Source organism: Lampris incognitus, chromosome 10 (assembly GCF_029633865.1).
Source record: "Lampris incognitus isolate fLamInc1 chromosome 10, fLamInc1.hap2, whole genome shotgun sequence".
NCBI classification, from domain to species: Eukaryota; Metazoa; Chordata; class Actinopteri; order Lampriformes; family Lampridae; genus Lampris; species Lampris incognitus.
This window is the reverse complement of record NC_079220.1, coordinates 45,860,875-45,888,843: the sequence shown is the minus strand read 5'-3', so window position 1 is coordinate 45,888,843 and position 27,969 is coordinate 45,860,875. Positions and strand designations below refer to the sequence as shown.

The following is a 27,969-nucleotide window of genomic DNA, read 5'->3' as shown; positions in this document are numbered from 1 at the left end:
GTCAGACTGCCAGAATTTTCCTTTTCATTTATGATATCAGTTGGTGAAATCAAAGAAATCTGTAAAATTAAAAGCTGTAATTTCAGTTGCAAAACAGTGGGCATGAAGCCCTCCCAGTGCTAAGTCTAGGGTTGTGAATATATGTGCATGAAGAATCATACATCGTATGAGAAACATGTCATTCTCTACTTCTGTTGGGCAGCTTTGCTGAAGCTTCGGCTGACACAAACAGAAAGGGTGTCGGTAGGGGAACGTAGGAAGCGTTGCTCTCTCTGCGTGGTACTATGAGTGACTGCAGGCCAGTGAAGTCTGAAGTGCGACACAGTGCAAGCCTGGAGGGGTAATATTGCAAAAAAAATAAATAAATAAAAAAATAAAAATGTAATTTGTACACTATATGGTTACAGTGGTAAGAAATACGATCAATATAATGTTATGGTGTGTATGATGATGTGCATTATATTATACAGTGTACATTGTTATCCCATCTCAAAAAGCACCTTTTCAAACTGGCATATTCAGTTTGAGCCACACTTCACCGAGTTTTGTGCAGATGATAATTTTATACTTATCTGTTCTTTTTTATTGTCTACCCTGCTTTGTTTTGATTGTATGCTGTCTGATACAGCGCTGCTTGTTTTTAACTGTATTTAAGGTGTCCTTGAGTGATCTGAAAGGCGCCCACAAATAAAATGTATTATTATTATTATTATTATTATTATTATACAATTCAGTGTGATGCAACCAAACCAAAAATGAAAATCAGATGAAACTATGTCATCCCTGTGAGTAAAAGGAGCCAAACACTATGAGTCTAATTTGTATGTGACATATAGCTTAAATCTTTTTTCATAATTAAACCATGAATGTCAGTTCTAAATAATTTTAAAAATGTCACATCTGCTATACGTTTTAGGTACATATACATCAAAAATTCAGTTTTATTTTCAAAAAGCAGAGATGTACAGTTTCAGAAAAGTTGAAGTTTCAATCTAGGAAATGATGACGAAAAAAAATCAGTTTTATATGAAAATGAAATGTACCATTACTTCTAAGCTTAGTTATTCATGTTTATTTAGCTATGAAGATACAAAGTGTGATGAAAGGAAACTCATTGAATGGGAAATAGTAAGCAGGAATTTAAACAATGTGTCGCAGACGTCTGGGTAGCATAGCGGTCTATTCCGTTGCCTACCAACACGGGGATCGCTGGTTCGAATCCCCGCGTTACCTCCGGCTTGGTCGGGCGTCCCTACAGACACAATTGGCCGTGTCTGTGGGTGGGAAGCCGGATGTGAGTATTTGTCCTGGTCGCTGCACTAGAGCCTCCTCTGGTCGGCCGGGGCGCCTGTTCGGGGGGGAGGGGGTACTGGGGGTAATAGCGTGATCCTCCCACGCGCTACATCCCCCTGGTGAAAGTCCTCACTGTCAGGTGAAAAGAAGCGGCTGGCGACTTCACATATATCGGAGGATCGAGGCATGTGGTAGTCTGCAGCCCTCCCCGGATCGGCAGAGGGGGTGGGGCAGCGATCGAGACGGCTCGGAAGAGTGGGGTAATTAGGGAGTGCAACTGGGGAGAAAAAGGGGGAACCCCCCCCCAAAAAAGTATCATCGGGTGAGACTGATTAATCACCATCACCGTTGGTTTGGTCTATTCAAATCTTCCACCTGTTCCCATTTTCCTTGTGTGTTTGTCCTTTAGCAGACAGATGACGCGTCCCAGACAGACAGCCAACAGCAGACGCAGACTGTATCTGAAAGCACAGACAGCAAGGCGCAGCCCAAGAGGCTTCACGTCTCCAACATCCCCTTCAGGTTCAGGGACCCCGACCTCAGGCAAATGTTTGGCGTAAGTACTCCCACACGCGTCTCCAACAGTGGTGGGAGTGAGTCACATAGCTCTGCAAGTCACAAACAAAACTCCAGTCTTCAGCCTCATGTCGAGTCCCGAGCCAAACTGCACAGAAATAAGCGGGATGAGTCAAGTCAGCACCCGATTTTAGACAAGTCATGTGGAGTCTTCGCAGAGGTTAAGCAAGCTGAGGTGAACTAGCAGAAAATATAAACATGGCCACAGATAGGACACATTTCCACATGTCTATAGTAGCACACAGTTGTACTACTGATGATAAAGTTATTGTGTGTTTATCAGCTAAAAAAGAGAACAAACTAATTACCTAACTAGAGAAACAAGAGATGTTTTTGTTTTGTAAGTGTTATTGGACAATATCATCATAGGAATTAGACAGCAATAATAGTGCAGACTAATTGTTTATAGTTGTGGTTCTCTATCAGGTCCTCGGTTACCACCAGTAATGCTGGTTCTCTATTCTAACAGGTAGTTCAACAACAGCATCACCAGGAAATGAACCATGTTCCTTTCCAAACAGTGCCACACATTTCACATTACTGAAAGTATTAACAAATGACTAAACACTGATTTGCCAGTGTAGGCACATGATAACTGAGTTTTAAATGTATTGAGAACTCGACGGGCACAGAACTCAAAATATTTGAATACACATTTGGTAAAAACGTTTGCAACTTTGAACGCATTCACAAATGTTCATCACAATTCTGACATCTGATCATTCTTTGCAGACTGTAATCCAAGTGCACAGATGTGAATCGTGCATTTGCAAACATAACTATATATGTTAATGAGACTGACATGTTTCCAGATTCAGAATACACATTTACAAATACAAATGTACATTCACAAAATATGAATACGCAATGAGTTTGTCCTGCACACGTTTTCAATACTATGGTAGTTCTGATTTTCTCTTCATATATCATCTCCCTATTGTTGAGACCAGAGTGGAAGTTAGAAGTGATTACAGGTAACGTTAATGAGCTATAGTTGTTAGCAGATGTTTGCGGGGATTGGCCTGGGATTGTAGAGCAAACTGTTGGGCCTCCTGGAGGTGTCAGATGGTCCTAATTCAACCAAACATCTGTGATGGGAGGTTCCCTTGTTATAACCCAAATGACCAACCTGTTCTCTCAGCCATCCCATTTTTCTTCTAACATTCAAGCCAATTTTCCCAATAGTTTTTCACCCAAATAATACAAAGGACAATTAGCTCCTTCACTGGTAAGCGTCCATCCACAGACTAGTTTGAAAAAATGTTCAACCTAGCCGTTCCTCTTTATGATGTTAGGATGCTTCTGGTAGCGCTGCAGTGTTTACTTTCATTTACTCATGTAGAAAGCAGAGCTGTTAATTAGCTCGTCTTGAGCTGGAGCACAGTAATTTGTTATAATGGCTTGAAGACCGAAATGCAAACCAGTTGTGAATTTGAAGCTAACTGATTCTGCCATTTTTGAAGGATTGCAATATAAATGAATACAACGTGTTTTCTCTGTTGTGTTCCTTCACAGCAATATGGCAAAATCTTAGATGTGGAAATCATTTTCAACGAGCGTGGCTCTAAGGTACGTACTGTTTCTTTTTCATGTAAGTGTACCCGTGGTTTCTATTTGCTTTTGAAGCCACTTTCCCTTGTTCAGGAGGACCCATCAGTGTACCGATACTGTAAAGATCAATGAAGCTCATTGTGGTTGCATTGTTTTTTGCATTTGGATATTTCATTTCTAGACTGCCGGCTCTCCATTCAACTCATTGTTAGCAATGACCGTATGGATCTCAGCAAGCTGCTCTGCCCAGTGACCCTGTGCTCACTTCATGTCAGATTTGAATGACAGAGAGAATTTATTCCTACATTTTGGGGTCCAGTGATATGTTTGCATTGAAGTGAATAGAAAACCAAAGTCCAAGATGCTGAGCAAAGAACTGAAAGAGATTAACAGAAAATGTGGTAATGTTTAAAAATGCTACAGATTGTCATGAGAGATTTTTATATTGTAGGTTTTAAAACATGTTCTGTAGCTCCATTATCAACTGTCCGTTGGCTTAACAAGCTACTGTGATTTCCATTCTTCTTAGAGAATGATTTACGAACTCGAGGCTGCTCCACTACGAGTTAACTTCATTGACTGCCTCTGATTTATGTCAACATCTAAAAGATATATTTCAACGCCTCAAACTGTACAAATGTGTTGTGGGGATTTTGACCGGTTTGTACTCATGTACTTTTAGTATTTGAAATACGTTCCTCATCAAAAACTGACAACACCAACGAGAGACAGTGGGACTATGATACCCGATGCAGATGTACAGGATTTCATCCGATGTTCATTGAATAGTATCTTTCCTATCAAATCATTTGCTGATCAAAATTTGATGAGCTTAGAATTAGATCAGAATGTATTACAGAAACACAAGACTTATTTCCCATCTTTTCTTGTTGTATTTATTATGATCTTAACAGTATCTACGTCAATGTATTCTATGTCATCTGTTTAGCTGTTTTTTAATGACAGATAAGGATTTATAACGTCTGGAGACTAGCCTCACTTCACATTTTCAGCATAATTGTTTCTCTGTATTTCAGTTATTCCTCATCGCTAAAACCATTCAGTAACGCAATCAATTTGGTTTCCACACAAACTGTATGTTTAATGTCCTCTGTTATGACTTCAATCAGAGATATCCATTGGCTTTATTGCCTTGTGCAATGAGGCAGCAAAGTTGATGTTGTTTCATGTCTTAACCTTTTTGTATGCAGATATAATTAACCCCTGCTGGAAATGCAGCCCTGTGTTATTGGGTGTCATGTTAAACACCCACAAGGCCCGAATTAACAAAGACGAGGGCAGTTATTGGGATAAAATATTTTGCAGCCTTTTATTCCCAAACATTACGATGCAGCTGGTGTTTTTTTTTTAAACCACTGTTAAAGCACAAAAGGTACATAACTATTATGGTAGCAAGGATCTCGTGAGTTTGAGAAGACATACTGCTGTTTTTGCATTAATACTTTACAATGCTCCCAACCAATTTTCAAAGCATACCGTCGTGATTGTTATGCGTTTTTCTTGCGTCCACGGGAGCCACTGGTTTCCATTCATTCAGCTCGGGTACAGAGACTTGAGGACTGCTTGAGATATGTGATCCATCATACCGAATGTTCTGTCGACGTTATTTTTCTGTTAAAGTTATGCTAGCATTACGGGACAAAGCAGCGGAAAGCTGAAAAGTATTTCGGTTGGTGAATTGCAATGTAACCAGTTGATGTTCAAGTTGATTTTCATATCGTATTAAAATGAATGGAGACCAACAGACCGCCTGGGAGGTGCGTTGAAATGAATGGAGACCGCCTGGGAGGTGCGTTCAAACGTCTAAACAAGTGCAGCGACCCTGTACTGTTGGGAGTGCTGATTGGCGGAGTCAGTCTGCCGTCCCCCGGTTCTCTGCCAATCACGGGAATGCATGTTATGTCGGTCAGTGTGCGTGGCTGTGGTTGGTGGAGCGGGGGGCTCCTCGTGATACGTTGTTCGTTGTTTTGCATGGTGGGTAGTGAGTTAATGGCGGTCTGTACGACGGTGGCTGTGGCCAACAACAACCGAGAATGAAGACGTCGTTCGAGTCTAAGTTCTGCAAGTGTGATTCTTTTAGCGGTGAACGGTATAATACGGTGACGTACTTTGGAAAATGTTTGGGAGTAATCATACGCCATTTGTGGTTATTGGCTAATACATGTGAAAACACCAGTGTACCCCTTGTAACTACATTCAGTTTACGGTAGTATTTTATGAAACTGATGATGGACGCTGATTGTAATTTTGGTATCTGATGCTGGTTCTCATATTTTAGTTTGAACAGTTTTCAATGCTGTGTTCTGAATAGAGCAAGTGCTTTTCGTTGCAATGCTGTTTAACGACAATAATGTGCTTGTTGTTCTCGCCCTCTCTTCATCTGCATGTAGGGGTTCGGGTTCGTAACTTTCGAGCATAGCGCGGATGCAGACAGGGCCAGGGAGAAATTACACGGCACCGTGGTAGAAGGCCGTAAAATAGAGGTGCACAATCTGCAAATATCTCCTCTCCTCTTCCTCCCTGTCTCCCCTCTCCTCTTCCTGTGTCTGTGTTCGTAAGTGCGTGTCTTTGTGTGAGCGCGAGTGACGACGTCTGCTACCCCACTCTCACCTCACCGCATCTGTCGCGACATCCCACTGTCTCACGTCCAACCCCCACCCCCAGCTACACCCCACCCCCAGCCCTTTTCCAACCCCATCCCTCACTCTTTACTTTCTTCATCATCAAATAAATGTCTGTTTTTCATCAGTCCAGTTATTGTATATGTCCAAAACTTTGCTTTTTATTATTTATTTTTATACCCTTTTTTCCCTTTTGATTTTGGTAAATATCCTGCATTCTCAGACCCCAGCAAAATTAAGTGTATTTTTTCCCCTTTGTGTAAGGTTAAATGGTGTCTTCTTGAGTTTCTCAGATTAGAAAGAGCAAAAACAGGAAATGCACAAACTACCCAGGTGGTACTGCTGAAAGGAAAAAAATAAAATAAAAACAACCAGTCCTAACACAGAAAAGGATTTTTCTAAAAGAACTTGGGTAACGGATTTCAAATCGGACATTCCCAAGGAAAAGATAGTTAGTTCTTGCAGTGTTGACACCTCGAGGACCATAAACGGCGGTCGACCTTACCCAGGTCCTGTTTGAATGTGTCTAATTGGGATATATCTACTGAAAGACTTCAGAGTCTGGAGTTGATGGGAGCTCCGGACGTTTCACATTTGTTCAGTGCTTGATTAGTGCGAGCTGAAAGAGAGAGTATGTGCAGTGAAATGATTGCGAAAATGAAGTTTTTGGGCCACTTGAGTAAGATGCTGCTTATTCCTCTCTTATCCCCCTCCCCACCACCATCACCATCTTTCCGACAGTAGCTCATGTAGGGCCCCCACTCAACTCAGTTACCATGGTAACAGTACACAAACGAGTGAGAGGGGCCAAAAGGTTTGGGAATGGTAAGTGTAAGCGAGCCATTCTGCAAGCATTTTCTCTCTCTCTCTTTCTCTCTGGAACGTTTGCCACGCTAAAACTCACGTGATCTTTCTTTTTGAATTGTGGTTGAGTTTATGCTGTGAATATATATATACATATATATACATTTTTATTTCTCTTGCGTGCTGGCATACATGTCCATTCACTGAGTGTTCCCCTCTTATTGCGCTGCGTGCGTGAGCGACACTGACTGACATATGAATTGGTTTGCACATCTATCTGAGATTGTTTAAAACCTTTTTTTATTTTGGTTTTTGTTTTTTCGGAAGACAATGCACCCTAATTTTAATTTATCCTTTTGTTAGCCGTTGTTTGAAGCTGGAATGACTTGATTGGTTGATTGATTGACTGATTAACTCAGTTGGTTGATTTCATTCAGTCTTTTTTTTTATCGTTTTGGATGTTTTGTGGTGTTACGATTACCTGTGCAATGAACTAGAGAGGCTCTTGTGTTGAGTGTGAATGCTCCGTGTTGCTTTCCTCACAACAGTTTCTTTCACTCTTGATGTTGATTTGTTGTTGCATATTGCTCCCAACATATCTCTTTTCCCCTTCTCCTATGACGTTCCCTTTGTCTGTCGTTTCCCCACTTTCCCCTTCCCCCTTCCCCACTGCATGCACCTACACGTCACAAAATAGGAAGCTTTTATTTTACATTTTGTCAACTGCATTTGTCTGTTTTTAGTATTCTTTGTTGAGATGTTATTGTTAATGGGGAAACGCATGCCGGAAATCTTTGTTAGACAGAAAAATATGCAAAGAAAAACATAATTTGCTTTGGATGTGATTTTATTTAGTGTTTCTGAATGCAATTTTTGAGAAAAAAATACAACGGTATGGATGTTTGTCATGACAAATTACTGCAGACGCTTTCGAACATTTCTTTTCTACAACATAAGGAAAAATATGCATGTGTCTATACATTTCTGAGTCAACACCTCACCGACCTTCACGTCACTCCCTTCTGAAAGAGCTCCTCTCGTCCCTCAGGTCAATAATGCAACAGCCAGAGTAATGACGAATAAGAAGACTGTCAACCCATATGCAAATGGTAAGGACATATTTCTGTGTGTACCTGCTCTGTTGAAAACATAAATGAACTAAAAGTAATGCCCATTAAAGAAGCTGACACAGATATATACTGTAGCAATCATAAAAGGTCAACTTTTTAATACTCATTTTCCCATTGGGCATTTATTGCATATTGACCGTAACCGTTTGTTGGCAAGTAATCATCTGAAAAAGGAGAGTTTTTTTTCCTTTTTTTTTTTTTTTTTTTATTGACCCACCAGAGGACACAGACATTTTATTTTCCATAACGGATGATGATGATGAGTAGATTCTTGAGATTGCTGCAGTACTTACAGTATATAAGAAAGACGTTACACACAAAACTTTTCATGCAACTTGGTTGCATTTATGAGTTGCGAGTTGCATAATTATGCAACTAAATAATTATACTAAATGCATGCAACCAAAACTACGTGCAACAGCCAATGAGATTAGAACAAACGAATGAATTGAATATTAATGAGTTAATTTGTTTACAATAGGTTATTATTGTTGTATGTTGCTGTTTTTAAGTGTTGCCTTCACTGTCATTGGCCGTTACTGTTACCAATAAGCTAGGTTAACCGTTTATATGTTAATGCTAATTAATGTAACTCAATAATGAACGCAATTGACAAATCTTCTGTCTAAAACAGAGGACTAATTATATTAAATTGACTCACCTTGAAAATATTTGATCAAACAAATTTCCATGTCGGTAGATGTCTCTCCATCACGGTTTTAACATAGGGTTTTGAAAGCGCAACAGAGCAGGTCAGATTTGCGGAGTGATGTCATGTCAAATGACAGGTATGCTCTGATTGGTTGTTGTATGAAACTTAGTTGCATCAAGCTGAAACTGTTTCAACTTGATGCAACTAAGTTTCTTGCAATTTTTCAGTTAATTTTAAGGGCTGGTACACAATGCAACTCTGATGAGACTCAGTTGCATGCAACCAAGTTGTGTGAAATTTTTTTATGTGTAGCATTGGCCTGAGGAGTGATGCATGATTTGAGACTTTTATAATAGCTACTAATGTAAGCATTCACATGCTAGAAAACAACTAGTATGTAATGACTTTCCTCTTGAGAGGACAATTGCTTCCTTGAGTTTCCAGCAGTATAGTTAGTTTTAGGTGGATATTGGAAGGAGGACAGCCTTTAGAAGCTGTTGTCAATATACTGACAATCAGATTAAAGATACTGTTGATCTGATCTTCTGTTTCTTAGTCCATGTCAGCAAACTGTGTTTTCTCCGTCAGCTAGAAAACGGTAATCTTTTGTCGTATCTCTCTATCTCGTGCACACACACGTGATGTCTCTCCCTCCCTCATTCTCTCTCTCTTTCGCAATCTCTTTCCATAACATTCTCTCTCTCTTTCATTTTTCTCTGTCTCTCTGTTTAGGCTGGAAGTTAAATCCAGTGGTCGGTGCCGTCTACAGTCCTGAATTCTATGCAGGTAAGAAGACGTGCACCCCTCCTATTGTGGTCCTCCTCCACCTATTTTTTTTTTGTATCTCCATTAATCTTTCTCCTTTTTTCTTATCTACACTTTTCTCTGCTTTCTAGTAACCTGTTAACTCAGTCCAGTTAATGGGTAAATGGGTTATTTTTACAGCCTATAGAGTGCCGAAAACGGATGACGGCGATCGCACACGTGCACGCTCATACACACTCACAGGGAGAGCCGTAAACAAAGCTTTAAGTACATAAAGATTGTAAGAGGGATTCAGTGTCCCAACACCCTGGTGTATTAACCTTGGCTGCTCTCAAGCAGATCTTTCCTCTGCTCTCTGTCGTTACTCTTTGCCATTACGATGAAAAATATCCTGATTTTATCATAAGGTGAACAAAGACAGTGCAAGAAAGAGAGAAGGGCAAGCAGAGAAAAGACACGCAAGCGAGAGACAGAAACTTAATTGTCAGTCTCTGCAAGGGCGTTAAAAGGGGTGAAATATATTTTGTAAATTAAGATCAATATTTTCAATTTCACCAGGCAGTTGTTTGCGTAATTCACCCTCACATTCTTTTAATTGCAAAATGACTTCACATTGATTATTTTTCTTTGTCTCACCTTTCAAGTACCAAAAATACCATTCGGGCATGTATGTGCGTCAGCATTTGGATCTGCGTGTGTGTTTGTGCACGTGCGCATGTGTTTATGTGTGTATCTGTATGCACAAACATTTCACAAGCTTTCCAGATATTCTGTATTTTCTCCTATTCATAATTAGTGGACCACCAATTTGCTACAACATTCACCATATTTTTGAGAGGCGTAGGTTGTTTTTGTCATCTAATTAACTCAGATATCCATTGATTGGTTGCCTTAGCCAGATAAGATGATGAACAGCTAGGTCCTGCTAAAGAAACACGCCCCATTACCGGGACAAAACCAAAACTGAAACCTTTAGCGAGCCAGCGATGGTTTTTAAATTGAAATGCCTTTTACAATTTGCATGTGAAATTATGGAAGCTGCATTCCTGCAGATGCCAAGTTGGCATCTTTAGGTCAATAATGCAATGCCAAATTGGCATCTGCAGGACGGTTTTAATATAATTATATAGTGGAACTGTATGGATGTTGGTAGCTGATCCTTCCATCGCAGAGGCTGAAAACCAAACAATGGGGGGAGACCAGGAGATAGGCCGATAAAAACAGACAGAGATGGATAGAGGAAAAAGAGTGAGGTGGAGAATGAGTAATGACTGTTTGTGTAGGTAATTAAGCATGTACCTTTTATTATGTTTCATCCTTAATACTGTGGGTGGGACTCGGTGTTCGGAGCGGTGACGAGGTGCACAGACCAGCGCTGCTAATGACAGTACTCAAACAGGTAACCAGAGGCGTTGCCTAGTAACAGCTGGACCAAAGTGAGCAGAAAGTGGCCCTGTGGCGATGTGGAAGGGTGTGTGTGATGGTTGAGAATACAATATAGGCTAATTTGATGAGACTATTGGCAAAGAATTTGTTTAGCGAGTAAACCTATGTGCCAATGAATGCAACACCAGCACAATTTGTACTGAAAATGAGTGAGCCTTATAGAAAGACAAAGCTGTTTTGTTGAATTTTGGCAGTACAGGACACAGGGATTTGCATATGTGATAACTCATAATTTTCATATGATGTACTACCAAACATGAAAGGCTAAAGCTATCACTCAAAATGTTAATTTCAGTTCTAGATAAATCTATGCACATAATGTTTAAACCACCTTTTTGCACCTGTACAAGACAGGAAGGTGTTTTGTTTATTCCAGTTTGTTCCAAGACTCTAAGAAGATAGTTGCAATGAGCCAAGACATGCTTGTTTATGATGGTCTTTTTGTAGATAAATATATATATATATATATATATATATATCACAAATATTTGACCATTTTGTGTATAAGTGTAGAAATGTGGTGAAGTTGTGTCCTGATGGCAAGGTCCTTAAAGCACATGCAGGCAGTTTTTCTTTTTAATCCAGTAGTCAATGATGCCCCGACAAATAATAGAGGAAGACGGGAGAAGTCCAAGAATCCAAGTCGCTTATAGAAGTACACACACACAGGGGAAGGTACACGTGCTGTACCGCAATGGTGTTAAAATCATAAGAAACAAGTGTAGTAGGTTAGAGTAGCCATTACAGGAGAAATAATTGTGCTATAGTGTGAAAATATTGGGAGGAAATGTTTTTCTTTTCTTTTTTGTGTATTGTCAGCGTGAATAATGGCAGTGAGCTTAGTGTGTCGGGATTTTGGAAAGATAGTGTGTTTTTTTTCTCTTCATGCACTTAATTCAAATATACTGAAATATATGAATAATTCTCAAGTTTTCGTGCACAGAAACGTTACATGCATAGAAATTTATGTCAGCATAGTAGATGTGTAGATCTGAAGCAATATATCATATGTTTTTGCTGGTATAATGGGGGAAAATGTTGATGACCTGTGGACAATGGCAGAATGTGTCTTGAAAATACAAGCAGAGATTGGAAAGGAAGTGTCAAGGCTTCCCATAGTATTCTCTGTATAGTATAGATAGATTCTCTGTATAGTATACGGAGATTCTCTGTATAGTATATACTGTATATAAAGACATAATTTCATTTGGCCTACCGCCCCTGGGGCAGCATAGGCCACCGGCAACTTCTCTCCATTGCAGCCGGTCCTGAGCGGTCCTCTCAAGGTCGTTCCACCTCATCTCTTCTCCAGGTCCTCCATGTATGTCCTCTTTTCCTTTTCCCTTGTGGGTTATAGGTCACACTTTGTCTTATTTAGTTTCAAGGTTTCTGGAGTTTATGACCAATCCACCCCTGTCTTCTCTTCTGGATCTCTTTTTCGACAGGAGCCTGGGTGGTTTCGTCCCATAGGTCAGTGTTGGCAACTCTGTCTGACCACCATATCTGGAGGATCCTTCTGAGTCACTTATTGATGAAGGCATAGATTCTTTTTTTTTCTCCCTATTGTACTTGTCCAATTAACCTATTTTTCCGAGCCGTCCCGATCTCTGCTCCATCCCCTCAGCCAATCCGGGGAAGGCAGCGGACTACCACATGCCTCCTCCGATACATGTGGAGTCGCCAGCCACCTCTTTTCACCAGACAGTGAGGAGTTTCACCAAGGGGACATAGCATGTGGGAGGATCAAGCTATTCCCCCCAGTCCCCCCTCTCCCCTGAACAGGCGCCCTGACTGACCAGAGGGGGCACTAGTGCAGTGACCAGCACACACCCACATTCGGCTTCCCGACCGCAGACACGGCCAATTGTGTCTGTAGGGATGCCCAATCAAACCGGAGGTAAGACAGGGATTCGAACTGGCGATCTGTGTGTTAGTAGCTAACGGAAAAGACCACCACACCACCCGGATGTGATGGCATAGTTTCTACAGTGTTACTATCATCAAAACATGTTTTCGACCACAGTATACTAATAGAACGTCTCACTTCTGGTTTTACCCCACTTTCAAATATCTCCTTTGCTCAATGAACAGCAAAGCTAATCTACTTGCACATTTGCCTCAGAGGTAAATATTACCAGCCGGCCAGCTACGTGGCCTTCCCATCACTTACCAACTACTACTACTTTTGGCTGCTCACGTTAGGGGTCGCCACAGCGGATCATCCGTTTCCATTTCTTCCTGTCCTCTGCATCTTCTTCTGTCACACCAGCCACCTGCATGTCCTCCCTCACCACATCCATAAAACTCCTCTTTGGCCTCCCTCTTTTCCTCTTCCCTGGCAGCTCCACATTCAGCATCCTTCTCCCAATATACCCAGCATCTTTCCTCCATACATGTCCAAACCATCTCAATCTTGCCTCTCTTGCTTTGTCTCCAAACCGTCCAACCTGAGCTGTCCCTCTAATATAATCATTCCTAATCCTGTCCTTCTTCGCCACTCCCAATGAAAATCTTAGCATCGTCAACTCTGCCACCTCCAGCTCTGCCTCCTCTCTTTTCGTCAGTGCCACTGTCTCTAAACCAGCTATGTTATATGGTTTGTTATATGCTACAACCATCTTGTAAACCTTTTCTTTAACTCTTGCTTGTAAACTTCTGTCTCAAATCACTCCTGACACTCTTCTCCACCCTCTCCACCCGGCCTGCACTCTCTTCTTCACCTCTATTCCACACTCCCTGTTACTTTGGACGGTTGACCCCAAGTATTTAAACTCACGCCTTCTTCACATCTACTCCTTGCATCCTCACCATTCCACTGTCCTCCCTCTCATTCACGCATAGGTATTCCATCTTGCTCCTACTGACTTTCTTTCCTCTTCTGTCCAGTGCATACCTCCACCTCTCCAGGCTCTCCTCAACCTACACCCTACTCTCGCTACACATCAAAATGTCATCCGCGAACATCATCATAGTCCACAGAGACCCCTACCTGATCTTGTCCGTCAACCTGTCCATCACCATTGCAAACAAAGAGCTCAGAGCCTATCCTTGATGTAATCACACCTCCATCCTGGAACCCATCTGTCATTCCAACTGCACACCTCACCATTGTCACACTTCCCTCATACATATCCTGCACCACTCCTATATACTTCTCTGCAGCTCCCGACTTCCTCAGACAACACCACACCTCCTCTCTTGGCACCCTGTCATGTGTTTTCTCTAAATCCACAAAGACACAATGTGACTCCTTCTGGCCTTCTATATACTTCTCAATCAACATTCTCAAAGCAAACATCGCATCTGTAGTGCTCTTTCGTGGCATGAAACCATACTGCTGCTCGCTAATCATCACCTCTCCTCTTAATCTAACTTCTATTACTCTTTCCCATATCTTCATGCTGTGGCTGATCAACCTTATACCTCTGTAGTTGCTGCAGTTCTGTACATCGCCCTTATTCTTCAAAATCAGTACCAGTATGCTTCTTCTCCGCTCCTCAGGCACCCTCTCACTTTCCAAAATTGTGTTAAACAGTCTAGTTAAAAACTCCACTGCCATCTCTCCTAAACATCTCCATGCCTCCACAGTTATGTCATCAGGACCAACTGCCTTTCTACTCTTCATCCTCTTCATAGCTGCCCTCACTTCCTCCTTGCTAATCCACCACACTTCCTGATTCACTATCCCCACATCACTCAACCTTCTCTCTCTCTCATTTTCTTCATTCATCAGCCCCTCAAAGTACTCCTTCCACCTTCTCAGCACACTCTCCTCGCTTGTCAGCACATTTCCATCTCTATCCTTGATCACCCTAACCTGCTGCACATCCTTCCCAGCTCAGTCCCTCTGTCTAGCTAATCAGTACAATTTTTTCTCCTTCCTTAGTATCTAACCTCTCATACAACTCACCGTACGCCTTTTCCTTTGCCTTTGCCACCTCTTTCTTTGCTTTATGCTGCATCTCATTGGCCTCCTGTCTACTTTCTTCATCTCTCTGACTATCCCACTTCTTCTTTGCCAACCTGTTCCTCTGTATACTTTGCTGTATTTCCTCATTCCACCACCAAGGCTCCTTGTCTTCCTTCCTCTGTCCTGATGACACACCAAGTACTTTCCTAGCTTTCTCCCTCACTATTTCTGCAGTGGTTGCCCAGCCATCCGGCAACTCTTCACTACCACCCAGTGCCTGTCTTAACTCCTGCCTGAACTCCACACAACAGTCTTCCTTCTTCAACTTCCACCATTTGATCCTTGGCTCTGCCTTCCCTCACTTCCTCTTCTTCGTCTCCAAAGTCATCCTACAGACCACCATCTGATGCCGCCTAGCTACGTTCTCCCGTCACCACCTTGCAGTCTCCAATGCCTTTCAGATCGCACCTTCTACATAAGCTATAGTCCACCTGTGTGCACTTCCCTCCACTCTTGTACGTCACCCTGTGTTCCTCCCTCTTCTTGAAATATGTATTCACCACAGCCATTTCCATCTTTTTCACAAAATCCACCACCATCTGTCCTTCCAAATTTCTCTCCTTGACACCATACCTACCCATCACCTCCTCATCACCTCTGTTCCCTTCACCAACATGCCCATTGAAGTCCATTCCAATCACCACTCTCTCCTCCTTGGGTACACACTCCACCACTTCATCCAACTCCAGAATTCTTCTTTCTCTTCCATCTCACACCCAACTTGTGGTGCATATGCACTGATAACATTCAGCAATACACCTTCGATTTCCAGCTTCATACTCATCACTCTGTTTGACACTCTCTTCACCTCAAGCATTCTCTTGACATACTCTTCCATCAGAATTACCCCTACCCCATATCTCCTCCCATCCGCACCATGTTAGAAGAGCTTGAACCCACCGCCGATGCTCCTGGCCTTACACCCCTGGCCTTACACCACTTTCATCTAGTCTCTTGAACACACAGTACACCTGCCTTTCTTCTTTCCATCATATCAGCCAGCTCTCTCTCTTTACCAGTCAGTTCCAACATTCAAAGTTCCGACTCTCACCTCCACACTCCTACCCTTCCTCCTCTGGACATGCCTTCCCCCTCTCCTTCGCCCAACAGTAGCATAGTTTCCACCGGCACCCTACTAGCTAACAGCACCAGTGGCGGTCGTTGGTAACCCAGGCCTCGAACGATCCAGTATGGAAATCTGATTTATGATCCGCATATTTGATTTGGCAAAGATTTTACGGCGGATGCCCTTCCTGATGCAACCCTCCCCATTTATTCGGGCTTTGGACCGACACTAAGAATGCACTGGCTTGTGCATCCTCTGTGGCTGGGTTCTTTCCCATCACCTCCTCATCACCTCTGTTCCCTTTAACAACATGCCCATTGAAGTTTTTCAGTCCTTCCCATCACTTACCTAATCTTTTTTTTTGTCTGACTTTTGAGCATGGTAGGTGAGTGATGTGTACAGTGTTATATTGATGACTATCTAGAAAATAAAAGCTAAAAGGAAATTGTTAAATCGGAGTTGTTTTGCTTTTTTTCCCCCGGGGAAACAAAATTTTGTTCAGATTGCAGGTCTTTGCAAAAAGGTTTGTGGAGGGCTGTGGTGTATCAAATGCCTATTTATAAATGAAATATTTACTGAAAGATACTGAAAGCTTTTGACATGAAAAATAGTCATAAACACTACACACACTTGCAAGGACACACACAAACACACAGTGTCTCTCGCTCTCTCACGCACACACACACACACACACGTGGTTCAACACAAGCCCTAGTTTGTCATTTAATTACTACCTTTACACTTGCCAGCAGCTAACCAGATTTTACAGTTTGTTTACACAGACACATAGACAAAACATAAACAGCTTGCAGTCTGCAGAAAATATCTTTTCTTCAAATGACAGAATGAGAAGTGACAGAGGTCCAATTCATCACGTAGATGCAGTATCGGTGAAGTCAGAGACGTAGCAGGTGGTGGTTGTAGAGCTGTGAGCAGCCATGATGTTTACATGCCTATACTTCCAGTGATGACTCTCTTGAATACATAAATTCATTAAAATGTGCTCAAATTCGGGTGTCACGGAAACGTAGCAGTCTATTCCGTTGCCTACCAACACAGCGATCCCGGTTCAAATCCCCATGTTACCTCTGGCTTGGTCGGGCATCCCTACAGACACAATTGGCCGTGTTTGCGGGTGGGAAGCCAGATGTGGGTATGTGTCCTGGTCGCTGCACTAGCGCCTCCTCTGGATGGTCGGGGTGCCTGTTCAGGGGTGAGGGGAAACTGGGGGGAATAGCGTGATCCTCCCACGTGCTACATCACTCCTCACTGTCAGGTGAAACTCAGGTCAGGTCATTGTCAGGGGAGAAGAAGCAGCTGGCGACTCCACATGTATCAGAGGAGATATGTGGTAGTCTGCATCCCTCCCCAGATCGGCAGAGGGGGTGGAGCAGCGACCGGGACGGCTCGGAAGAGTGAGATAATTGGTCAAGTACAATTGGGGAGGGAAAAAAAGGGGGGGTGGCGACAATGTGCTCAAACTCATCTGTTCCCCGCAGGCGTAGAAATGTTTTATCGTGTCATTTTTCTCTTCTAGGAATCTGACATTTTCAAAAATTATTAAGATTAGGCAGCCATGAGTGGACGCATGATCTACGTGACATCCAGAAGCATAAAGGCATATAGTTAGTGTATAAGCATAATGTACCCATTTGGACTTGTTGTCTGATTTGTTGCCCCTTGGCTAATTTTCTGTCTTCCTCTGAAGCTTTTTTTCTTAAGTAACTGTTGTAGAAAAGTGTTGTATAACTGAATTTATTGTTATTATTAATAATAATAATAATAAAGTTATAAATATACTGTGAACATTTATGTTGCTGTGTAGATAACTAGTAAGAAAACTGCATAGTGACTACAAACTATGGCAGTGTCCGGAAGGAATATGGGAGATTTCTGGAACTTTATTTTTGTTTTTTTATTCAAACCTCATTCAACCGGGGAATTCATGTGGAGCAAATTCTTATTTCCAATCGCAGCCTGGCAAGAGGCAGAGTCCCCTTAGGAAAGCGGGTAGCGGGAAAAGGAGTTGAAACGACAAAAATAAACACTCGGGGGGTGGGTGGATGGGGGGGGTATGCATGTAAAAATGCATAAAAAGACCAATGAAAACACAAAAACAAGCAGCCATAATGCAAAAGGTAACAACAAACAGTAACAAATTGGAAAAGTGAGAGAAAAATAGGGGGGAGGAAGCAATAGCAATTTTCACAACATGTTAGTCATTTGAAAAGCAGTTACAGGTATATGTGAAAATTTCTGAGATGGCAGTCTTAAAAGCTGATTGAGGAATAAAACCGCTTCAGTGTTTGTTGGAGTTCATTCCAGTCTGGCCACAGCCGACTGGAGTGATGATGGGCCAAGTGAGGTGTTATTTGTCTGGAGAATTTTCAACAGAATTTAGTTGGCAGAATGGGTACTGTTATCAGCAGTACATTTTGTTTGGGTGGGGTGGGGGGGGGGTGTTGAACCAAGGAGAGTTTTGTAGATCAGCAAGTGAACCAGTGGATATTTCGACAGGTGTGTTCAGATGGCCTGCAGACGGAAGAATATAGGATGCAGTGGTGTGTTCTGAAAGGGGCTTTTGTGGTAAATGGGACATCGATAGAGAGCATAAAGCTCATTAAGGACGCTCTTACATGCAGATATATGATATAACCATAATCAAACATGGGTAGGATGTTTCTTTTAATGCTTCTTTATTGTCCACTTCAGGGGCTCCCCCCCTTTTTTTTTCTCCCCCGTTGAATTTGGCCAACTACCTCACTCTTCCAAGCCGTCCTGGTTGCTGCTCCACTCCTGGGCTGCAGACTACCACATGTTTTCTCCGATACATGTGAAATTGCCAGCCGCTTCTTTTCACCTGACAGTGAGCAGTTTCGCCAGGGGGACATAGCGCGAGGGAGGATCACGCTATTCCCCCCAGTCCCCCCCCCCCCCCTGAACAGGTGCCCTGATCGACCAGAGGAGGCTCTAGCGCAGCGACCAGGACACATAACCACATTCGGCTTCCCACCCACAGACACAGCCAATTGTGCCTGTATAGGGACGCCCGACCAAGCCGAAGGTAACACGGGGATTCGAACCGGCGATCGCTGTGTTCATAGGCAGCGGAATAGACCATCATGCCACCTAGACGCCCTGGTTTTGTATATCTATATAAATATTTTGTGTGCAATTTCACAGATTCTATAATTAGTTCATTTAAGTTAAAAAAAATAGGGAGAGTACAGTCATTACCATTGGTTAGCTACATAGCCATGACAAGGTGGTCAACAGCCAGGACAAAGTTTGGGACCATTACTGAATGGTGCACCTAAGTCTCAGAAGACTTGGGTGAGTAATAAGTGCAGTTCCCTTGTGGTTTGCCAGAAGTCCCAGCAATATTACTTAGTCTTTCATAGCATCTTATTTTGCCATAGTGTAATTCAGACTGTAGTGTTAAGGACTCTGTGTTGAAGGGAAAGAGTGCATTGCACTGCACACATGAAATTCCTTTATGAAAGAAACCAGATATAGCAGGCAGTGTAACAAGTTCATACTGCCCAACTCAAATATAAAATCCACCTTGAAATTATCATGCCCCAGACGTCCGGGTAGTGTGGCGGTCTATTCCGTTGCCTACCAACACAGGGATCGCCAGTTCAAATCCCTGGGGCGGCTGTTCGGTGGGGAATAGCGTGATCCTCCCACGTGCTACGTCCCCCTGGCGAAACTCCTCACTGTCAAGTGAAAAGAAGCGGCTGACTCACATGTATTGGAGGAGACATGTGGTAGTCTGTAGCCCTCCCCAGATCGGCAAAGGGGGTGGAGCAGCGACCAGGATGGCTCGGAAGAGTGGGGTTATTGGCTGGATACAACTGGGGAGAAAAAAAAGAGGGGGGGGGGGGGGGAATCCAAAAACAAAAAATTTTTTACTCTGCATCCAAAGCCAAGCAGTTTACTGTTTGTTTGAATAAGTCATCATAGTGACGTTAAGGGGTCTTCAGCCTTCCTCATGCAAATCAAGGTGACAAAAGGTAAAAAGAAACAATTATCACCTTAGCCTGTATTACTTAAAGAAAACCTTATCCCTTCCCTCAAACTTTCCATTTTTCATTACCTCAATGAATGATTCATGGTTTTCATTTGCTTTTTATTAGATGTCCTTTTTGAGGAGATGTATAATTAGGCTTGAAAATGGTGCCTCGATCTCCCTCTCAACCTTTGCTCATTCTCAACCCTCAAATTAATCCTTGTGTCAGTCATTTCCTTCATCACTTACAATTAAGATTAATGATAAGTTCATAAAAATACCTCAGCGGTGGCTATGCTCCACTCTCATTCTCTCCCCCTCCTTTTTTCCTTCACCTGTCTTATACACTTTTGGTTGGAATCAAACAATTTTTACATTCCCCAAGGGATTCATGTCTGTTCTGTCAATTAGGTTTGTAGCTGTCTTTTGTGTATACATTTTGATATTTTAATTTCAAAGCATGAATTTCTCCTAGAGTTTATTCTTAGTTTTTGTGTATCTTGGTTCATTATGGAAAATCCTTGCTATGGATTTCTTGATTGGGGAGCCTGGTTGATATTGTTTTCCTTTGACGCAAAAAGGAAATGCAGGAATTGATCCCAGTTAGAGTCCTATATGATGGAAAAACCAAGATGGCAACTTGGCCAGTTTGCATGGTGTGTGTTGCCTGCCAGTACTGACAACCTGCCCGGACCCCCTGCAGGTTGCTTGCAGAGCCTGGCTGTTGAGGATGCAGTCACACCTGCACTTAATCCAACAGCATCTCTACAGCCTGGGGAATGTACCCTAGGATACTGTTTGTAGAATTTCACTCCACATTTAACAACATTATGCCGGTGCTGGTGCAAGCCAAGCTTTCACAGCTGTGTCCAACCCTATCATTCTCCCTTTTATCTGAACTTGAACTTGATTCTCCATACGTACAGCGTGATTCAGGGGGAAAGTGATGAACAATGTAAAAGTTTTAATTGAAGCAAAACACTCTCAAGCTTTCCAGCATCCAAGCAATGCACATTATAAACAAGGAGGAATGGACAGAGAGATAAAGATAGGTTAAAGGGGGGGGGGCATCCGGGTAGCATAGCGGTCTATTCCGTTGCCTTACCAAGATGGGGATCACTGGTTCGAATCCCCGTGTTACCTCCGGCTTGGTTGGGCGTCCCTACAGACACAATTGGCCGTGTCTGCAGGTGGGAAGCCGGATGTGAGTATGTGTCTTGGTCGCTGCACTAGCATCTGCTCTGGTCAGTCGGGGCGCCTGTTCGGGGGGGAGGGGAAACTGGGGGGAATAGCGTGATCCTCCCACGCACTCTGTCCCACTGGCAAAACTCCTCACTGTCAGGTGAAAAGAAGCGGCTGGCAACTCCACATGTATCAGGAGGAGGCATGTGGTAGTCTGCAGCCCTCCCCGGATCGGCAGAGGGGGTGGAGCAGCGACCAAGACAGCGCAGAAGAGTGGGGTAATTGGCTGGATCAGTTATTTTTACAATCTGGATCTTTGTGTTTTTTGTTTTGTTGTTTTTTTGTGTGTTTGTTTGTTTTGTTTTTTTTTGTTTTTGTTTTTTTTTTTGCTGTTGTGCACATCTGTAATGATGTAATTTTACTCATCGGCTTCATTGCAGATCTTGGATACAGGACCGCCACCGGACAGACTTCACAGCAGAATATTATAGGGCCGCTGAACATGAGCACCAGACATGTTTCGACGAGTCCAGTTAAATGCAGTTCTCTAAACCACATATTTTTGGAAGTGAAAACAAAAGTGCAGGTTAAAAGTCGTCCTGTATCCGAAAACCTCCAAAATGAAGCTGGTGACTAAAATATTATAATCGGTATGCACAATGACAAAAATTAGACCCCTGTTGTACAAAGAAAACAAATTGTCCTTTAAGGAGGGAGAGAAATAAAGGCCAAGAGAGAAAAAAAGTGCTGGGACTTTGTTCTTACTGAGTGCAAGTTCAGATCATCAGGGGGAAGTGGTTTCAGACCGCCTGTCAGTTCACCAACATAACCCTCCCCTCTAAGTCACAGTGCCTCTAACTGTCTCTCTCTCTCTCTGTCTCCAGTTCCCAGTTTTCCCTATGCAGCAGCAAGTGCAGCGGCAGCGTACAGGGGGGCCCACTTACGAGGCAGAGGCCGCACAGTCTACAACACATTCAGGGCAGCCGCCCCGCCTGCCCACATCCCAGCTTACGGAGGGTGAGTATCTTTTCTCCTCCTCGCTCCTTAACTCCACCTCTCTCTTGGTTTTCTCTCCAGCCTCTCCAGGTCTCTGCTGTCCACTTTTCTTCTTTGCTTTTCCAGTTGCTCTCGAGTAATGCTGTTCATGGGTGAATGGAGCGGTGCATGCCAGCCTTGCCTCACAGCGGCAGTGCGCTCTCCCTCCACAGCATGTGTAATCCACCAGTGGGCATGCACAAAGCTGTGCACATTGAACACATAGGAAACAACTGTGTTGATGTCGATGTCAATTTTGGCTTTGTATCGTGGTGTCGTTGATCAGGGACGTTGATGTGGAATGGGTGCCCTCCCCTTTTTTTGGCATCTTTTGGGAGTTTGCCCAGTTGCCAAAAGAAAAGGTCTCCCAGCCCCACCAACAGAGTCCCAGCCCCGCTCTCCTCGGCTGGATGCTCAGGAGATAAGCTGAGGATACCTCTGTGTTGTTGAGAATCTAATCTGACTTGTTATTACTCTGTGTTTTTGTTTTCTGTTCTTGTCCCCCCCCCCCCCCCCGACTATTATTGCCAGCAAATGGTCACTAAGGAGGCTGGCAGAAAGTTATTCATAAAAGATTAAAATGATATCCCCCCCACCGCCAACAACCAAACAATAACAACCTCAATTTGGCTACCACCAGCATCACTGGTATCCAACAAACCCATTAGGTGGAGTGATGAGAAAAGGTGTTTGGATGAGTACCATCTTGATATGTGGTACAGATTGTACTTTCATTAATGCTGCTACACTGCTTAATTGCCCTGCCAGCGGTCATATGGTGAATTATTAATGAGAAGTGTGATGTATTTTTATTAGAAATATCCATCTCAAACCGCAAAGACCTTCCTCCAAATAAAATCCTGTACGTGGGCTAGAAATGTAAGGTCGGGATGCATTGTGCGTATGTGAGTGTTTGCCTTGGTGTGCGTCTGTTGTGTGCATTAATACAATTTATTTCACCATCTTTCTTGGAACCCGACATGACAACCTATCAATAAACCAGTATGCGCAATCATTTCACCAAGTCGATAAACATCTAGCTGCACTCCGGTCACACGGTACGCGATTTAATAACCTCGATGTGAGACAACACTCTCTTGGCCACCTTGACATTTGAGACGTTATTGATCATCAAAGATAGCACAAATGGCCTGAAACCAGTCTAATTGCTGGTGAGATTGGAGGCGTGCCGAGAACATGTGGCCTGCCTCATCTTTCTCCCAGTGTTTTAGATGCCCTCAATGTTAAATGCACAAAGTGTAGAGAGATGCCTGCTTTAATCATGGTGAGAAATCGACTTTGTCTCACTCATGTAGCTCAATATCAGAGAGAGAGAGAGAGAGAGAGAGAGAGAGAGAGAGAGAGAGAGAGAGAGAGAGAGAGAGATACCATCAAAGAATAGGCCACCATGGCTGGAAAATCATACATGGTAATGAATCATTAGGTGTTGTGTCCTGCATTGTGTAGGATGCTGTGCTACACCTCATCCATGGCAGTGGTCATTAAGCAGTCGGGAGCAAAGCCATTGGTAACAATTGCTCAAGTTTATCTTAGCCCATTCGTTGCATTAGTTGACAAGCAATTTTTTGTGTTTAGAATTTTTTCCCCCAAATCCTGCTATTCCAAGTCTATTTGTGTGAGGTTTTTGGACCTTCCCAGCCTCCTTACCCAGTCCATAGAGGGTGCAGGGGGAGGGTGCTTGTGATACCTCCCCCTCTGGTTTCTCCCCCTCTTGTGTCTGGTGTTTCTTGGACTGGACTAACCCTCTCTCTGCTGAGACAGGGGTTGGTAGCTAACCCGGTGCCTGCATGTGATTATGCACTAATACGAATGTTTTTGTTTTGTTTTTTGTTTGTTTGTCTGTCTGTTTGTTGTTTGTGTTTGCATCCTCTGCAGTGTTGTTTACCAGGATGGATTTTATGGTGCAGATATTTATGTAAGTATTAATTATTGGTATGACGTTGCATGCTGCATCACCAACCCCATGGTCTATACTTTATGGATGCACACGACACCCCATCCTAACCCCTTCATATAAATGTCAGTTCTAAATGAAGGCAGAGGGCAACAGACAGGGCAGGTTACAGTTAGTTGAAGTATTAAGCCCCTGACCAGAACAAACAGGAGAGCGTTAAAGATGGAGGAGTGATGCTGCTATATCAGCTGGCGGTGTCTGTAAATCACTGAAGTGCAGCTGATAGAAAAGAGCTGACCGTAGAGTAGAGCCTCTATAGAGTCTTCAACCCCTTGACGCCACTAGTTTTGCTTTGTAGCCTTGCAAAATGAGAACTGTCTAAATTCAAAAACTCTGTAACTTAAAAAAAATACGTTGACATATAGATAGATGGATAGATAGACAGACACAGACAGACAGATAGACGTTTATTTGTCGTCAAGGGGGAAATTCTTTTGCACAGTTGGTGCACACATTGCACAAACAAGTAAAACATACAGAATTATACAAAATACAGGATTTGCAGGGACACTTAATTACAGGGATCACACAAAAGAGACAAAGGGCCTTATCGTACACCCAGCTCAAAGTGCAGCACAAGTGTCATCGCTAGTTACCAGCTGACGCAGTTGTAATTTTCCCATCCAGCACTTACGTTGTTTAAATAGCAAACTGCTTGCGCCCATCTGTGCGCCTATGGGCATGTTGGTCTTGGGCAAGGATTATACTTTCCACGTCCGTAAGTACGCGAGTGTCCGCTAGGGTCTGCATGACATTACAACAGACAAAGCAGCTCTTCTTCTTTCATGTATGTCACGATTTTGATTTGATTCATAGTGCACATGCATGGAAACACATCAGACGCCGATCTGCTGCGCATGTGTGGAACACGTCCTCCAAGCAGACTCCAGAAATAGTATGAACAGAACTACTATGCATCCGTGGTGGGTGTCCGCAGCTGTCACTCGGGAGTATATCTGAGCCTTTAAAATTAGGTGTTGGGCGTCCGGGTGGCATGATAGTCTATTCCATTGCATACCAACACGAGGATCAGCGGTTTGAATCCCCGTGTTACCTCTGGCTTGGTCGGGCATCCCTGCAGACACAATTGGCCGTGTCTGCGGGTGGGAAGCCAGATGTGGGTATGTGTCCTGGTCGCTGCACTAGCGCCTCCTCTGGTCGGTCAGGAAACCAGTTCAGGAGGAAGGGGGAACTGGGGGGAATAGTGTGATTCCCCCCACGCACTATGTCCCCCTAGCGAAACTCCTCACTGTCAGGTGAAAAGAAGCGGCTGGCGACTCCACATGTATCAGAGGAAGCATGTGGTAGTCTGCACCCCTCCTCGGATAGGCAGAGCAGGTGGAGCAATGACTGGGATGGCTCAGAAGAATGGGGTAATTGGCCGGATACAGTTGAGGAGAAAAATGGGGGAAAAGCCAAAATGAGGTGTTGTCAGGCACATTGCTTTGAGGCAGCAGAAAGCGGTTGTGCCATTGACCAACAAAAACCTGGTCTAAAGTCAATGGCGCAGTATTTTCCTGCTATTTAAAGGGCGCATTATTCAGACAGTGTCTACATAGGCGAGCCCACAACACATATACACTCTTCTTGTTACACACACAGGGACATGCAGCGGTGCACAAACATGCAAAAGATTACAACTAAAAACATTACAGTGTGAAAATTATTGTGTAAATCAAGATATTTAAAGGGTGAATGTCACAGTGGTTATTATTTAACCTATCGCGGCAATACACATAGGTACTATTTAAATGGACTCATCAGGTTGGGGTGTCTATCAAGACCCGTCAAACGAAAGAGCCGATAGAAAACGGATCAGAGACGGATCGACTTTCCTGCAGTCAATACAAGATAATGTAAGTGAACAGGGAGCTTTGGTGGGTTCCTGCTGCTCCTGTAGGTGGCGTGCTCACCAGCAGATCCATTTCCTCAGCAGAAAGCTGTCCATTACTCCAACTTGCCGAATCCACCGTTTAAATAACAAAGCAACAAGGTGCAAGCACACCTGCATTTAAAGGGAATGAGAGGCGACACCCTGACTGGTTTGATTCATGTTACGCCCAAAACACACTTATGATTCATTAAAAGACTAGAAACAACCCGTTTGTGCCTTGCGCCTTACTTCCTGCCCAGATCATGCACCGTTTAACTAGCAAAAGTGGATTTGGACACGCCCTAAATGCGCTTTAGCCCATGCCTGTAGATCAATTAAATAGGGAAATAGGGCCCAAAGACATGGATTGACACTCTACACACCACACACTGGATTTATTAGATTACATTAAATAAATGTGTAGTTTACCTACAATTTATAATCTAAAGAAATGAAAATTGAAATATACTATTTTCACCTGAACAGCATCCATCCATCCATTATCCGAACCACTTATCCTGCTCTCAGGGTCGCGGGGATGCTGGAGCCTATCCCAACAGTCATTGGGCGGCAGGCGGAGAGACACCCTGGACAGGCTGCCAGGCCATCACACAGGGCCGACACGCACACACACATTCACACCTAGGGGCAATTTAGTACGGTCAATTCACCTGACCTACATGTCTTCGGACTGTGGGAGGAAACCGGAGCACCCGGAGAAAACCCACGCAGACACGGGGAGAACATGCAAACTCGACACAGAGGACGATCCGGGACGACCCCCAAGTTGGACTACCCCGGGGCTCAAACCCAGGACCGTCTTGCTGTGAGGTGACCGCGCTAACCACTGCACCACCGTGCTGCACCTGAACCGTATTACATGCATAACTTTGTATTTGTAGCTGGTCGCCAGTGGCTATGTGGTAGCATATCCTTGGAAAACACTATCACTACATAGAACCCCACCCTACACCCCCCCCCCCACACACACACACACACACACAGATGATGATGATGTTGCACTAAAATCTTTTAGCAAGGGGATCGGGAGGCCTATTCCCGTTTTGTGTTTATTACAAATTATTTTATGTGTACTGGATTCAGTCATTTCTTCAGAATGCTAGATGAGATGAGTTGGAAAATGGAGCCTTTCCTTTTTCAAGAAGAGGATGCAGAGATGTCAGTGGTATATAAAATGTCAAGTACTGGACACACTAACACACAATGGAGATGCTCACACACTTTCACAGTGTCAAGTACAGTTTTTTTTTTTGTGTTTTTTTTGCCATGTTTTGCCATAGATGAGGACTCCTAGTTTTGTCGGATTCGCTGAAGAAAAGAAATTGAGTCCAGACAGAGTGAATACAACATCAATATGAGTATACAACATCAGGTACAAGGGAGCATTACCGAACACATTGTGGAAGTCTGACAGATGGAGAGGCAGACAGAGACGGGGAAGTGCGTCTGGATGAGAGAGATAGGACTGTCTCTTGCTCTCTCTGCCTCTCTCAGGGAGTCTGCCAGCTTGATGCATAGAGATGAGACGTGGGTGTGGGAGCACCTCCGTGAACCTTGACCAAGGGGTTGTCACATGCATGCACACACACGCAGGTACACACACACACACCCACACACACACACACTTGGCAGTGGAAAAGTAGAAAGCATCATCCAAAATAATCATGTCAAAATCAAAGTATAAAACTGGAATATTGCACACTACATGATCAGTGTTTATTCTGGAGAAATACATGTTTCTCCCATGTGAATGCTGACAATTAGCATTTTAAAGCTTTTCAGTTAATTGAGTGACATCATAGCTGTGGATTATATATATTATAGCTATCATCTCAGCTGTAATTTATCTGTTTTTCATCAGATAAATGTGGCTTAGGACACCGGAAATTGGAAATGGGGCATTGAAATTACAAACTGACTTTAGAATTTAGAAAATTAGAAATGAGGCATAAAAATAAGAACTCAGGTTAAAAAAA

The 27,969-nt window shown here is 43.2% G+C and overlaps 1 protein-coding gene across 2 annotated transcripts in view; it reads left to right on the top strand.

The window, feature by feature from the left end:
- The first annotated feature begins 1,715 nt into the window (after positions 1–1,715).
- Positions 1,716–27,969, top strand: part of rbfox1 (RNA binding fox-1 homolog 1) — a 72,532-nt gene continuing 46,278 nt past the window's right edge. Inside the window, exons 1-7 of one of the 2 annotated variants that reach the window (XM_056288801.1) lie at positions 1,716–1,849; positions 3,385–3,438; positions 5,832–5,924; positions 7,915–7,975; positions 9,381–9,434; positions 21,974–22,106; positions 24,021–24,060. In XM_056288801.1, coding sequence (XP_056144776.1) covers positions 1,841–1,849; positions 3,385–3,438; positions 5,832–5,924; positions 7,915–7,975; positions 9,381–9,434; positions 21,974–22,106; positions 24,021–24,060 — 444 coding nt within the window. In that variant the 5' untranslated portion in view covers positions 1,716–1,840. The remainder of the gene's footprint in view (positions 1,850–3,384; positions 3,439–5,831; positions 5,925–7,914; positions 7,976–9,380; positions 9,435–21,973; positions 22,107–24,020; positions 24,061–27,969) is intronic. The other variant, XM_056288800.1, reaches the window with a different exon arrangement.